The following is a 16,333-nucleotide window of genomic DNA, read 5'->3' as shown; positions in this document are numbered from 1 at the left end:
TTTAATATACCTTTCTATCCGGTTTTGCTCCCCCGTATTGTCGGCGCACGGGCGGACTCCCCACCCGCCCTCCCCTCGCTACGCCTCTGAGATTAGGCGGGTAATATGGTAAACTTGTATCACACGAATACGTCTATCTGATTATCGGGAATTCAGATTAACTAAAAATAGACGTGGTATTTTCTTACTAAGATAAAGTCATGTGACTTCCTGGATAAATTTTCCTAGGCTCGAACACAAAAACAATCCAGTTGTTTTTTATATCACGCCTACGTTTACCACTAGATAGATATTATTGATGTTTTAGTCTTAGCTTAAATCCTAACGTGTTTGTAAGGGTTATGTTTTAATCAAAGTGATTTTGACACTGTGATGGCGGGCGAGCTATATTATACAAGTGACCCAGTTTTTATAGCTACTCATTTGTTCGTACCATTTTCATTTTTAAATATTTATTATTGTTAATTTAGATCTAGATGTAGGTCAAGATGAAGTAGTACGATAAACTATATGGTTGTTATCTAGATCTAAATTAAGAGATTCGAGTGGTTTTCCGCTCCCTTCAACTTTCGTCAAAGCAATATTGTTACGTGTAAAGTAGGTCAAAACGATTACCGCAGCCTGCGTGTAATATTTAACACAGCACTGTGAGCTACGGGTAACACTAGCGTAATGTGTTGACGGGAAATGTAGGACATTTTACAAAGTTAAGGGGAGGTAATGCTTAACTACAATTATAATAATCTTAAATATACGTGATGAGCACAATACTTTATAGTGTCTAATTTCCAATAAGAATATTATAAATAATTTAATTAGTTTACATTTATGAGAGGGAATATTGCAGAAGATAATTGTTTTGAGTGTATTTTAATATTCTATAAACTTAAGCGAATAGCATTAGTAAACATATAACTTTTTTTTTATTTAACTTTTTTGCGATTTTTTTTTATCAAACGATTGAAATCGCGCAGTAAACGTTAATGATAGTTACACAATCTTTGTATTATCAAAAGTGATACCACTGAGATTTAATTACTGTACATAAAATTTATGACCATGTGGTTGAAGTTATAAAAATTACAAAAGAAACTGTTATAATTGTTTAAATGTTTAAAGTAAATGTATTAAATATATATATATATATATATATATATATATATATATATATATATATATATATATATATATATATATATATATATATATATATATATATATATATATAATGTAGCTGTTTGAAAGGGAAGAATGTTTGATTTGATTTGTCTCGTTGTACTCAACATATAATTCAGATACTTATTTCATATTATTTTTCTTTACTTACACATTTTTCTCAGCACTAGTTATAAACCCATAGCCCCTCAATCATTCGCGTAATATATTGTCAAAACCATCTTCACTTTTGATACGTATCTTGTATAAAGCTAGTTCAAAATAAAACTGTGCACCTTTTTAAAGTCGTGATTTACCACACCTACAACACAAGCCTTACACACCGACAACACATGTCTTACACACCGACAACACATGTCTTACACACCGACAACACATGTCTTACACACCGACAACATGTCTTACACACCGACAACATATGTCTTACACACCGACAACACATGTCATACACACCGACAACACATGTCTTACACACCGACAACACATGTCTTACACACCGAAAACACATGTCTTACACACCGACAACATGTCTTACACACCGACAACATATGTCTTACACACCGACAAAATATGTCTTACACACCGACAACACATGTCTTACACACCGACAACACATGTCTTACACACCGACAACACATGTCTTACACACCGACAACACATGTCTTACACACCGACAACACATGTCTTACACACCGACAACACATGTCTTACACACCGACAACACACGTCAGCTGATTTCGTGGATCAAAGTAACCATTGACAAAAACAAAGACAAGAATCTGTATAGCGTCTATCTCTAATTTCTCTTTCTTGACAAATATATAGAGATTCTTTTACTTTCTATTCTATTATCAATTTTGTACCATATAATAACCGTAATTAGCCATAGTAAACCTTTTGAAGCCAGCGGTCAATGGGCAGATGAAGTAGAGGTCACCTGTTTCTGTGGTATCGTTCTTTAAAGGGATAATGTAGTCAACACAATGTCCAGTCTTTCCATAACGTGATTCAAGTACCTTTCATAGCTGGCTTGACTCAGAAACGTCCTCGGAATCGGACCCGGGATCCGAACTCGAGAATTTCGGGTAAGCAGTCATACGTTCTACCATCCAACCACGCTATTTACCGCCGTTCAAACATTGTTGTGTAATATTAAGACGCAGAACCGTTCATCATACAACCATCTAACCATCTTTTCTTGCGTTGTTTCTAAATCAATTCATAACTTAAAGGCCGAATTCAGAAATTCTAAAACACTTAGCATTCTAACCAAATAAATTCATAACTTAAAGGCTGATTTCAAACATTCTATTCCGAGCCTTAGCATTTTTTTCTAAATCAATTCATAACTTAAAGGCCAAAATTCAGACATTCTACTCATTGACTTAGAATTTTTTCTAAATCAGTTCAAAACTAAAATGCTGAACTCAGACATTTAACTCAATCACTTAGCATTCGAACTAAATCAGTTCATAACTTAAAGGCTTTTTCGGACATTCTACTCTATGACTCAGCATTCTATTCACGGTAACATACGTATATTTTCGCAAGTCAAGTATTTAAAACTATAATAGCTTAACAATGAGATGATGTTTCATTATATCTACATGAGATAAAACACTGTTATCTAATGACATTTTACCTCGCAGTTTTGTGCATTCAACATAAATAATGCCAGCTGATATGAGCAGATTCCTAGCACTTGTGCTGGTAGCTGCTGTGGTGATCAATGTGGTAAACCCTTCACAAGTTCTCACATGTAAATATACTTAGACATCATGATACATATATATATAAATATAAATATAAATATATATATATATATATATATATATATATATATATATATATATATATATATATATATATTTATTTATTTATTTATTTTTATAGATACATATATATTTATTTTTATTTTATATATATATATATATATATATATATATATATATATATATATATATATATATATATAAGGGACGTAGTGACTTAGCGGTAGAGAGCTAGACTGCTAACCCGAGAGTCTCAGTTCGAATCAGGTTTAAAATCATTGGGACGTCCCTGAATCCACCCAGATCTGATGGGTACCTAGCTTAGGTTAGGGAAAACAAAGGCGGCTGGGCATAGCGCTGACCACACTACCCCTTCATATGCCGTGGTCTCTGAATCAGATGAACTCTACTTCATCTGCCCCGTGTGTCTTGGGCACGAACGGCATTAAAGGGTTTCAACCTCCAAATTGAAATCAGCGAGTTAGGACAATTCCAAATCATTCGAAAGTTGTAAATAACAAAATATTTAAAAAAAACCTAAATCGCTAAAAATTCATGATGTTATTTAAAATTTTACTAAAATATTGCATTTTTAGGGGGAAAAAAAAGCCAAATTCATCATTAATTAATTTTTTGTTTGTTATTTTAAAAAAACAAAACGACATAACAGTCGTGACAGAACGGATAGATTGTCCACCATACGAGGAATCAAAAGACGTGGACTTCATATGTCCAGACAACCATGCCCGTAAAACCTTAGTCTGGCGACACAACGGCTTTCAAATAGCCTGGTGCAACTCAACAAATTGCTCGTCTAACTACCAGGTGGTTCGCACAAATAGGACCAGCGTTCTCTACCTTTCCAATCTGGATAGGAAGGCGCCATCGTATGAGGGGCTTTGGAGCTGCGGATATGTCAATGCATATGATTCATCCTACCAGGAACTGTATCACTGCAACTTAACCATCTACCGTAAGTAAGGCTTTTCGTGATATTAATAGGGCTGGTAAGTAGGTCACCAACCATTTCTACGGCGCAATGAAACTTGCATGAGCCATAGAACTTGTTGGTGACCTACTTACCAGCCCTATTAAGATAACGTCAGCTCGATTTGCGATATGTACGCCTAAAAGTTGTATAATAAATGTACTCAGCAGAGGCGTAGCGAAGGGGGGGGGGGGCAGGGGGGGTACATATGTCTCCGGGCGCCGATCTTAGGGGGCGCAATAATGGGTTGGAAAAACAAATTAAAATCTAATTTTAGCTGCATTGTTGCTTTATAAATTAAATGTAAAAAATATGGGAGCCGGACGTTTTCCCGAAAGACAATTGCCCGAATGCCGTTTGCCCGAAGGCCGATTTCCCGAATGGACACTTGCCCGAAGTGCATTTGTCGCATTCGGGCAAGTTCCATTCGGGCATTTGTCGCATTCGGGCAAGTGTCCATTCGGGCATTTGTCGCATTCGGGCAAGTGTCCATTCGGGAAATCGGCCTTCGGGCAAACGGCATTCGGGCAAGTGTCTTTCGGGAATTTGTCGTAGACCCAAAAATATATGCGGAGGGGGGGGGGGGTGGGGGGTGTTCAAATCGAAAGTTTGAGGCGGTGCTAATTGAAAGTTCTATGGGGGGTGCAAAAAGAAAGTTTGAAAATTTAAAGGTTGATCCCGAGGGGGCGTCAAATTGAAAATTTGTCCCGGGCGTCGTGAAGGGTCGCTACGCCTCTGGTACACAGACAAGGATATAAGGATACACCAGTACGTATACCTGTAAACATAATCACGTACATTGTGATATACATATACGTACGCATACACACACTCGTGCAAAAATACTAATAATGTATTGATATGCATACGGGCATTTTGAAGTGAAAGTTGAAAATGTCATACAGAGAATGGACGAAAACATTGTGTTTCCTACTCTCAATATTTTTTTATATTTATAATTAGAAATAGTAGCTAAAATGAGCTTATTTTGCCCCCCCCCCCCCCCCCCCCCCCCCCCGTCGCTACGCCTTTGATTGGGGGTGAGAATGTAAACCTTAGGGCAATAATTATAGTCTTCTTTTAAAGCTCTACATACGAATTATTTCTACTTGCTGTGCAACGGGAAGGCAACCTATGCAACCGTACACCGTTACAAATAACAGCCCTGAATCGTTCCAAAAACACTATCTTTAAATACGTGTTCAGGCGGTAGGGGATTTAAATACAAACATATGACTATAGTTCGGAAAAACCCGATTATAGTACGGAAAAACCCGATGACCTGAATGAATGTGTTACTGTAGTTATTTATAGACCCAGCTAAGATATTATATTATGTGTTTCAGATGCGCCGGAAAAGCTGAAGTGTGACACACCGGGGCTGACACGACAAGGGCGACAAGTCTTCGTGTTTGTCAACTGTTCAGCTTTCAACCTTTACCCTCAAGCCAAATGTACTTTCTTCAGACGTGCTGATTTGGGCGATGATGTACGAGCAATTTATAGCGGATTACGTACAGAGTTTCTTCCAGGCATCTCTTCCGGGGGGACGGGACGACGGACGGACAGACATAGTCGCCCCTCACCCCCCCCCACCCCCCGAAGAAAGTCTACCGCCCCCCCCCCCGAAGAAATTTTACCGCCCCCCGCCTCCGAAGGAAAGGGAATGTATATAGAAAAATATATACTTTTAACAGTGTCCGGCCCCCAATCCGAAAATTTAGTCTGCCGCCCCCCCCCCCCCCCAAATTCAAAGTGCCCCCCCCCCTCGGAGAAAAAAAGTCTGGAAAAAACACTGATTACGTACTTAGTGATTTAATTTTTTTCAATTTAAACACTATGTGGTTATTCTTCCTGGGTCGATAACATGCAAACCTAATTTCACTCAATGCTGCCTGACAGATTTTTATAGAAATAATACATATGTCAACATCCGATGACAATGCAATGTGACAATTTTTTTGAAAATGTAGATGTTACATTCGACTTCATTTTTAAAAATTAAAAAAAATTAAGTATTAAGTTACTTTTCTTAATTATTAAACAATAGGCCTAATTTTGTGTTTATAAATACGTCAATTATAAAAAGTTTTTTTTTTTTGCTATTGTTTGTACTAAAATAAGCAAATAGAATCATTTTCTTTAAATATATTAACGCGACATTATTTAATTAACTATAACAGCACATAACAATTAAATTAAGGGTAGTAAGCTGCAAGAATTATATTAACACAACCTAGTTTTAGTAGTGATAAATGTCGTGTCCATTAATGTGCTGACAATTTTGCTAGGTTTAAAATTATGAAACTAACGTAGCATGTTAATAGCTTAAAACTGTGTAATAGATTATATTTTATTAAATTGGTTAAGTGTAAAAAAACAAAATTTGTTCATTTTTAACAGGAGGAATTACAAAGCTCAACCTACGTGACCCCTATTGCCAAAAATGACCCAGTATACTACAACACAAACTGTGGTTTGCTGTACCCGATCAGGGAGGATCTAGTTGGTCATTTGATATTTTACCTACAATTGTCGTTTGATTCTTACAGATCATACACCAGCAACAAAGTCAGCATTGAAATAGGTAATTTGTGCTTAAATTGAATTCAAATTCAAATAAACTATCATTATATATATATATTATATATATATATATATAATATATATATATATATATATTTATATATATATATATATATATATATATATATATATATATAATATATATATATAATATATATATATATATATATATATATATATATATATATATATATATATATATTGTAGATATATCTAGAAATATATATATTGTAGATATATAAATATATATATATCTATCTATCTATCTATCTATATATATATATATATATATATATATATATATATATATATATATATATATATATATATATATATATATATATATATATATATATATATATATTCAGACGCGCCAAAAGCAAAGTTGTTGGATAACTGTTTCTCTGTGAGAGAGGACAACGTTTTCTGGCCCAATGAGACCATCCACTGTACCTGTGAAATTAGAGACATTGATAATAGTACAATGGATGTCCATTGGATTGAAGTCAACTCACCTAGAACCAACCATTATAGCAGCACTCTGAACATCAATTACGATGGTTAGTGTACACATATTTGTTGTTGTTTTGTTGAAGGTGTGTTATTGTTTTTATTTACTCTTGATTGCAATCGCACTTAATAGTAGCTGACTGTGATATAAACAAAGTTAAGTTTTCGTCCAAGACAATATTTTTGTTTAAATTCTGATTTACTAATATATATATATATATATATATATATATATATATATATATATATATATAACGCATTTTTCCCCAGATAAGGACAAGACGTTTATGTGCATAGGGACCAGCAGTTTAGGAAAAATATACAATATCACATACACGCCGCTTTTTGCATGTATGAACGTTTAAGTCTACAAAATATGCATAGATATAATTCTTATAAATCGTGAAATGAACGTATTTAGCCTACGGCCAATAGTTATTTTAAAATATTGTCTAGATTTGGGCACGTATGTAGAGTAAACATCTTGATTCAAGGTGTTACTCTCATCCCTTAGATGTTTAACATTTACAATTTTCTTGTAGATGCCGCTGAAGTGTTACATTTCACCGCAAACGGAGAAAGAGACCTCAATGTTGAGAACGCCACGGTTGTGGAGTTTAACTGTGAGGTGGACAGCAAACCACGTGGTACAGTTTACATCACTGACAGCTCAGGTCAACGACTGGACGATACATCGAAACTTTTGACCTGCGATGACACGGGGACCTACACATGTCAAGCGTTCAATGAGATTTTCCCCAATGACATATCAAGACAATATGTTCATGTAACTGTTAAATGTAAGTAAAGGAATAACTATGAAATGTAAGGAAAGAAGTGTGTTACGTAAGCAAAGAACTATTGAAGATAAGTTTATATTGAACGATTACATGTAAGGAAACGGAGATCTATTGAATACTAGTTACCAAATAACTATTTTTAGAGAGCAGCCGAATATAAGTTAATAAATGTGAATGTAAAAAAAAAATGTAACTTTTAATTGTATGAAGTTTAAAAAACCTGTAATGTAAGATATTAAAAAAACTGTTAAAAGCATTTTAATCAAAAATTATTTATATTACTATATTAAAATAATTTTGTTAAGGTGTTCATAGGATTAAAGAAAACAGCCCTATTATCCAAACATGTACTTAATTTTTTTCATTTCTAAACAAAAATCACAGGCAATCATTGGCTAGGATTGATCAACACGGGCTCCAAATCTCACCAAGTATATGCAGATTCTGGCACCAATTTCAGCATCGAGTTTGAGCTGAGCATGGGAAATACAGATATCGCAATGTATACAGTTATGAAAGATGGTATGCAGAAAAAATTGAAGGCGCGTAAAGATAAACCTTCGGCAAGTGGTCGCTACCTCATTGAATTCACACCCTTGAGCGAAACACATTACAAAATTACATTGAATATTTTTGATATCCAGAGTTCAGATTTTGGATCGTATACTTTTAAAATTTGTGACGAAGACGACGATGAAGTAGTTGATGCATTCGTGATTAAAGGTATTTTTGTTTCTTAATCAGCCTGTTATTAAAGAAATAATTAAATAGAAAATAGAAATTAAAAAAAAGAAAAACTATGCTTAATATTTTATTTTTTTTGAAAAGTCATAGTGTGTATACAGTATTAGGAAACAAATTACTGTAATTTTGTTTAAAAATTAAAAAAAAAACAATTTTTACGGAAAATATTTCAAGTTTACTTTTGTGATCAATGTTACCTTTAATTTTTACTTTATAATATCATAAATGTAACCTTCGCTAGGTTCATGTGTGAAAGTTTAAAGCTTTGCCATGTTCTTACAATAACAAGTGTTTCAATCATAAAATAATATGTAAAATTCTTATATAATATATACACAATGACTTGCAAATATTTCTATTTTTTTAGAGATAAATGCTGAGGCAGAGTGGTATTCTTATTCGTATCTAGCAATGGCAATCACAATAGGGTTAAGCATGATTGTTTTATGCTTGGTTTATCTGAAATGCACAAAACGTAAGTATATCAAAAAACAGTTGTTAAAATTAGTGTTTTTCGTAACTTGCAATGGGTATTAAAGCAAATTTAAGCGGGATTATTTTTTTATGCTTCTTCTACTAAATTCTGTTCGTGCACAAGACATATTGACAATGGCATATGAAGGGGATAATGTGGTCAACATTGTCCCGGCCACCTGGGTTGGCTCAGTGACGTATTACTAATTTGAACCCGGATTCAAACTCGAGACTCTCTGGTTAGTTGTTTAGCTCTCTATGCCACGCCGTTCCTATCTAAAACAGCTAACCCTACAAGACATAAGTGTTAAATGTAAATTTGATAAATATGTAAAATGGCAAATATAAGACAAAAAATACACATTTTATTTTAATTGTATTTCTTGTATTTATTTTCACCAGGAAATCATGCAAACATAAGGTAACTTTTAAAATTGTGGTACAAATTTTCATAACTGTGTATATCCGTATAGGGGCGTCCATAAATGATGTCAGCCTTGTAGCGGGGAGGGGGATCCGAAACTTTGTGACAGTGTGTGATGAGAGGGAGGGGGGATCGGGGTTTAGATGGTGTGACGTCTCCCTTTTGCATTATAAAAAAAGTAATGTTAGAAAACGAATTTTAGCCGTTATTTCCCGTTTTAAGAAAAATTCAACTGCAATTGAGAAGGTTGTAAGCTTAGCTGTAACGTCATTTTAGGGGGGGGGGGGGGTCTGGCTTTTTGTGACGATTTGTGCCGGAGGGGAAGGGGGGAGGTAAAAATCGTCCAAAAAGGGTGGCGTCATTTATGGATGACCCGTACACTCTAAAAGAGAAGCAATTTAGCGTTAAGGATTTTTTTTATGTATTAGCACTAACATTTACTGTAGCACTAAATACAATAATACCATAATATGTGTTTCAGAGCTGACAAAGGCATGATGAGCAATGGAAAAAACGTATTTACAGATAGCACCAGTAAGGCATAAAGGACATTTATTTCACGTTGTCGCAATGACATATCAAAATCTTTTGATTTTCGTAAAATTCACGTTTAAGTATAATCTAGTTTTATATTTTAACTTACCAAATGATGTATTTGATCTTGATCGCGCCTTGAATGTGTGCGTGTGCGCTTGTGCCTGTATGTGTGTGTGTGTGTCTGTGTGTGTGAGAGAGTCTAGAAGTAAAAAAATGTTGTTGCAAATCTATAACAAAATAGAGATGATTCAGCGCCGCCGAAGTAATAATTTTATTTCGAAGTATTTAATGATAAACTATGGATAAATATTTGCTATTTTTTAAAAATAAAATACATTTCTTTGTTGAGGATTTTATAATGTTAATTAACAAAAGGCCGTGGGAGACGTTGAGGCAAATTGACGGGGAAGCAGCTGGCAGAGGCAGGACTGTCATGGTGAACTGTCAGGAAGATTGCAGGAGACCGACAAAAGATGAGGGAGTTTTCTGTGGCGAACGGATGAGTCTTGGGCACAAAAAGAAAAGATGATGATTAGAATCTTGAATTTTATAAACTTGAAGAACATATTTTTTTAATGTATTTTCTAGGAATGGTAATTGTACCAAACACTGATGATACATTATTTTACTTGCATTTAATACTGAGTTATGTCGTCATTTTATAGTTTACTACGGGAATATGTTTCTATTTCTGATTATTTATTTTATTGCAACATAAATTTTTAAATTGTTTTTAAGATTTGAATGTTTTGCCTTCGGTTTCCATTTGAATTTCGGATAGAAAGAAGCTGAACAGTAACCAGTGATGTTTGAATTTTGTCTTGCGCTGAGTCAGTTAGAAATTATTTTTTTAGGGCTGAAGATTGCGTGTGTTTTGCCGCATTTCACAAACGTTACGGAAACTAATATTTTACTCTACAGATTCGACGATCACAAACCAGGATATACGAGATAGACCTCAAACTCAACCACAATCTTATCCAGGTATTGTATAGGCCTACTTGGTTTTTTTTTTTTTTTTTTTTTTTTTTTTTTTTTTTTTTTTTTTTTTTTTTTTTTTTTTTTTCTTGGATACCTTTAATTTGTATCGTTTGTTTCAACTTCTACGAATCTAATACTAAGTAATCCTTGGCAGTTTACACGTACCTTTTTGTTTTGTTTCATTCATCATTCATGTCTTCAGTACTAGTTTCTGGGACATTTTTTGAAATACATTTTATATCCAACGAATAAAATTAACACTTATGCATATTCATTATTAATATTTTATCAATATTTGTAAAAAAAATATATATGCTCCTATATTACAGCACACAATTGTTTTAAAAAGTAACTGATTTTATTTTTAAATTGTTTTCTTATATATATATTTATAAGTATGTTTAATTCTATTCCACAGAAGCTCACGTTGTTAACTCCAGTTGCACTACAATCTACGGTGAGGGCATACGCTAATTAATGTATGTGTCTTGTTTTGGTCCAAACAGTTTCATATTTATTTGTATTTTATTTTGTATAGGGGTTATATCCCTGAGAAAGTGACGCACAAGATAATACTTAATAAAATATTTAAAATTATATTGTGGTGGAAAGGTTAATTCACCGTAATATTTACGTGTCGACAAACGAGATACTAAAATAGTTAATGTAGTAATAGAACGAACATTTTAACTGTTTTTAGTGGAAACTATTTTTGTGTTATATTATTTTGTTCTCTTCATGATATATACAAATATACATATTTTATCGAATGAAATATTACCTACATATGTATAGAACCTTTGTATATTCTGTGTTGTTTTAAAACAACATTTTATAAACAAAACAATAAACTTGATAAAAACTCACCATAAAGGACATTTAAAAAAACAACCGTCTCCATCGAATGAAATATTACCTACATATGTATAGAACTTGTGTATATTCTGTGTTGTTTTAAAACAACATTTTATAAACAAAACAATAAACTTGATAAAAACTCACCATAAAGGACATTTAAAAAAACAACCGTCTCCATCGAATGAAATATTACCTACATATGTATAGAACTTGTGTATATTCTGTGTTGTTTTAAAACAACATTTTATAAACAAAAAAATAAACTTGATAAAAACTCACCATAAAGGACATTTAAAAAAACAACCGTCTCCATCGAATGAAATATTACCTACATATGTATAGAACTTGTGTATATTCTGTGTTGTTTTAAAACAACATTTTATAAACAAAACAATAAACTTGATATAAACTCACCATAAAGGACATTTAAAAAAACAACCGTCTCCATCAGATCACATGACTATTTCCAAACTAAGGGCTAGAGAAGAATAAAAGGCAACCACTGGCCTAACACCATCCAGGGTAGATGGGCATGGAAACAGTTTCCGAAATAATCGAAAAAGAAAGAAGGCTGGCGCTGGTTGGGGCATGTCCTAAGAATAAATCCAGATCATATTACATGAATGACGCCAAAATGGACGCATCAAGGAAACAGAAAGCATGGAAGGCCGTGGGAAACGTTGAAGCAAATTGACGGGGAAGCAGCTGGCAGACTCAGGACTGTCATGGTGAACTGTCAGAAAGATTGCAGGAGACCGACAAATGTGTGTGGGGGGGGGGGGGGAGATTTTTTTGTGGCGGCTGGATGAGTCTTGGGCACAAAAATGAAACAAAAATATTATTAGAATCTTGAATTTCGTCAACATGGAGAAAAAAAATTGTATTTAAAATGTACTTTCTAGATGTGGTAATTGTACCAGACACTGATGATATATCTTTTTTACTTGCATTTAATACTGAGTTGTCTTCAATTTGAGTTTAGTACGGGAATTCGTTTCTATTTTTTTTAACATTAAAGCTTTAATGGTTTTTAAGATTTGAATATTTTGAATTCGGTTTTTCATGTAAATTTTGAGTAGAAAGAAGCTGAACAGTAACCAGTGATGGTTGATTTTTTGTGTTGCGCTTAGTCAGAAATTATTTTTTAGGGATGAAGATTATGTATGTTTTGCCGCACTTCACATACGTAATTGAATCTAATATTTTACTCTACAGAACCGACAGAGGAACAGCATACTGAACCAAAATGTTTTGTATCCACGTAGTTTTTTACTTTCTCGTATATACGTAGTATAGAGAAAGTATTGTAATCGTGAAAAAAAAAATCGAGATTTTTACAAATCTCGACGTTTTACACCTCACTGATACGGACAAACATAATTTTGCAATCTTGTCCGTATGTCTGTGTGTCTGTCCGTGTGTAAACACGATAACTTGAGTACCGTTACAGCTAGGTTGATGAAATTTCATATATAAGTATTTAATCAAAATCGTAGATCCGTATCAACTTTTGAGCGATTTCCGATAACCGGAAGTGGTACTTTTCCTACTTTGAATTTTTCAAAAGCCTATAACTTGAGTACTATTTCAGATAGATAAATGAAATTTCATACGTAAGTAAAAGATCTAATTCTCTACCTTCTAATAAATTTTGAGTCATTTCCGTTGACTGGAAAGAGGTACTTTACGCTACTTCCGATTTCTAAAAAAACTAATGTAAATTTTAAAAGTAATAATAATATTGTGCACTATTATGCGCTTTTTTATTTGGCGTTCACTTGGTGTGCAATTAATTTGTCTACGAGATTTTATTCTATTTTTAAAACTTTAAGTATTTAAAATGGATTAAAAATCATGTCTATAGCCCGAGTTCCCATCCCCTGTTATTTTATATAAGAATATTCGAGAAAGTTTAGGGGAGATCACTCCCGGTTTATTTTTTTTGAAAGCTGTAATTTGTGTCGTTTGTTTTACACATAATTCGACGAATCTAATATTAAGTAATCTTTGGCATTGTACACGTAAATTTTGGTTTGGTTTCATTAAGGTCTTTAGGGCTAATTATAGTATTTGTTTCTAGAACATTTTTTAAAATACATTTTTATATCCAACGAAAAATGTTAACACTTATGCATGTTCATTATTAATATTTGTAAAAAAAATTATGCTTCTATATTACAGCACACATCTTTTTTAAAGTTACTGCTTTTATTTTTAAATAGTTTATATATAAAAATAAATAGGTACATTCATTTTTATTCCACACAAGATTTTTTTGTTAACACCCGTGTGAATACTAATGAGACGGTCGACAATGAGAACAACAGCTAATTAATGTATGTGTCTTGTTGTGATCAACACATCATGTTTGTTGGTATTTTATTTTTGTCCTTGTCGTTTTATTCTTGTGGATATGATTAACGAGCTAATAAATAATAAAATATTTAAAGTTATATTGTGGTGGAAAGGTTATTTCACCATAATATTTTCGTGTCGACAAACGAGAAACTAAAATAGTTAATTTAGTAATCGAACGAACTTTTTAACTTTTTGGGTGGAAAATATATTTGTGTATATGTTCTTTTCTGGGTTTATACAAATGTACATATTTTATCGAATGAAATGTTACATATGTATATATGTATAGAACTTGTATATATTCTTTGTTGTTTTGAGACAACATTTTTATACACAAAACAACATTCTTCATGTACCATCATAGACATATAAAACCTGGCGTCCCCAATGATTAAAGAAATAGCACACAATTTTTTTTGCTGTATTGTATTAAAAGATTATTCTTCCTCATCTATTTCTATTGAGAAAATATTGAGGCATATTCAACACAATCTTCTTTTAAGTCAGATATTGTTTGTCTTTTGAGTTCTTCGCCCAGATCAAATTTAAAGCGATTTTTATAAAGCAATTAAGATTGTTGGCTGACAGAGCGTATGAATTGCGACCAGTAAGTCTAGTGTTGGATCCCGGAGTTACGGGTCATCCATAAATGACGTCACGCTTTTTTGGACGATTTTTACCCCCCCCCCCTCCGTCACACGTCGCCACAAAAAGCCAGACCCCCCCCCCCCTAAAATGACATCACACCTCAGCATACAACCCCCCCCCCCTCAAAATTGCTGTTGAATTTTTCCAAAATCTTGTCAGAACTCTGTCAACATAGAATATTTTGATCCATTCCTTTTAAAAATTATTAAAACAGTTTTCTAAAACGCTTTCTAAAACTCATTTTCTAACATTGCTTATTTATAATGCAAAAAAGTGACGTCACACCAACTGAACCCCCCCCCCCCCTACCCCTCATCACACACCCTCACAAATTACGGACCTCCCCCCTACGAGTGTCACGTCATTTATGGACGACCCCTTAGGAAAATTTTACCATAATTTTTCATTGTTCTGATGGATACCTTGTTTTAAATAAATCAATGTGCGTGTGAATAGATCTGACAAGATTACAAAAACAGATGAACTCTACTATATCTGCCTCTATCTAGTTTCAAAAACGTAACTCATAAAATTATTATTCTCCATGTGTTTGTCTATTATATGTTTATAAACGAACAAAATGTAATTTGGATAGGGACTTTTGCCCTTTTACGTGCTATATTTTTTCAAATGATAGTTTATATCCTTGTTTTATTTGTCGTTTGAGTCTGTGACCTACTTAGGTCCAGTAATGTTTTATTTTGACTTTGTTATAATACCATATATGGTTGATGGTGCAACAACCGGGTTTTTTCCACTGTCTTATTAAGAGTGTCTAAGACTCAGAAATTTTCCATCAAGATCTGATTGATTGATTCAGATCAGATGACCACCCCAACCAATGGCCACATGAGTTGAGGATAATCTCCCCTGTTGCCTAAGTCTATAACTGGATCGCACACAGGCAGCACGCGGCAGTCCATCTTGACCAGGCCGTCCATTTTGTCCGGCAATCCATTCTGACTATTTGAACGTGAGAGAGCTTAAGTACTGAGTGTGCTATGCATCCTTAAGTTGTTTAAGTATTCTAATATTATATTACTTGTCGCCAAGTGATTCTTGATGCTATAGCAGTGTTGTGTGACCTGTGGCTATTTTTATACAGTGTTAAAATCTGTGATAGTATTTTTCTCTTACGCTTTGTAAGTTGGGTTTTGTTATTTTCTAAATTAAATATTTTATCTTGTTTAACCTAGTGTTCTGCCACAACTGTGTTCGCTTATTAAAAGTTGTATGCAGATTGTATGAGTTGTTAACTTCAATAGTTACACTAGTTTTCCCTAGACATCGAAATCGAGCCCTAGTGTGTTGTTGAGTTAGTGTTCATTCATTTAGGCTTTAAGTCATCTGCATATAACCCCAAGAAAGAATCCGGGGGCGTTCACCATCTATCTGGCTGGTAGATAGGTGTCCGTTACAAAGTGGGGACTCGCCGGCATTTAATCGGTCGTTCCAGTTGTTGGTTGTATCAGTTAAA

General features: G+C 33.7%; 1 protein-coding gene across 7 annotated transcripts; it reads left to right on the top strand.

Annotated features, from left to right (window-relative positions):
* Window positions 1-208: 208 nt before the first annotated feature.
* Window positions 209-15,525, top strand: LOC131926994 (uncharacterized). Of its 7 annotated transcripts, XM_059282640.1 has the most exons (16): window positions 209-425; window positions 2,141-2,261; window positions 2,826-2,935; window positions 3,619-3,921; window positions 5,283-5,425; window positions 6,340-6,523; window positions 6,891-7,082; window positions 7,303-7,383; window positions 7,575-7,832; window positions 8,217-8,555; window positions 8,944-9,051; window positions 9,453-9,471; window positions 9,956-10,008; window positions 10,933-10,995; window positions 11,411-11,449; window positions 12,272-12,617. In XM_059282640.1, the coding sequence occupies exons 3-16, from the start codon at window positions 2,848-2,850 to the stop codon at window positions 12,340-12,342; spliced, it is 1,941 nt and encodes a 646-aa protein (XP_059138623.1). In that variant the 5' UTR covers window positions 209-425; window positions 2,141-2,261; window positions 2,826-2,847; the 3' UTR covers window positions 12,343-12,617. The 7 variants fall into 7 exon arrangements, with proteins under 7 accessions (XP_059138623.1, XP_059138640.1, XP_059138664.1 ...); XM_059282657.1 differs by lacking the exons at window positions 2,141-2,261; window positions 12,272-12,617 and adding an exon at window positions 13,066-15,525; XM_059282681.1 differs by lacking the exons at window positions 2,141-2,261; window positions 12,272-12,617 and adding an exon at window positions 13,066-15,525 and having other exon boundaries at window positions 11,411-11,471.
* The last annotated feature ends 808 nt before the right edge of the window (window positions 15,526-16,333 follow it).

The sequence above is a fragment of the Physella acuta genome, unplaced genomic scaffold, assembly GCF_028476545.2.
Source record: "Physella acuta isolate Inbredline_101_S28 unplaced genomic scaffold, ASM2847654v3 ptg000087l, whole genome shotgun sequence".
Classification (NCBI taxonomy): Eukaryota; Metazoa; Mollusca; class Gastropoda; family Physidae; genus Physella; species Physella acuta.
This window is presented reverse-complemented; position numbering and strand designations above follow the sequence as displayed.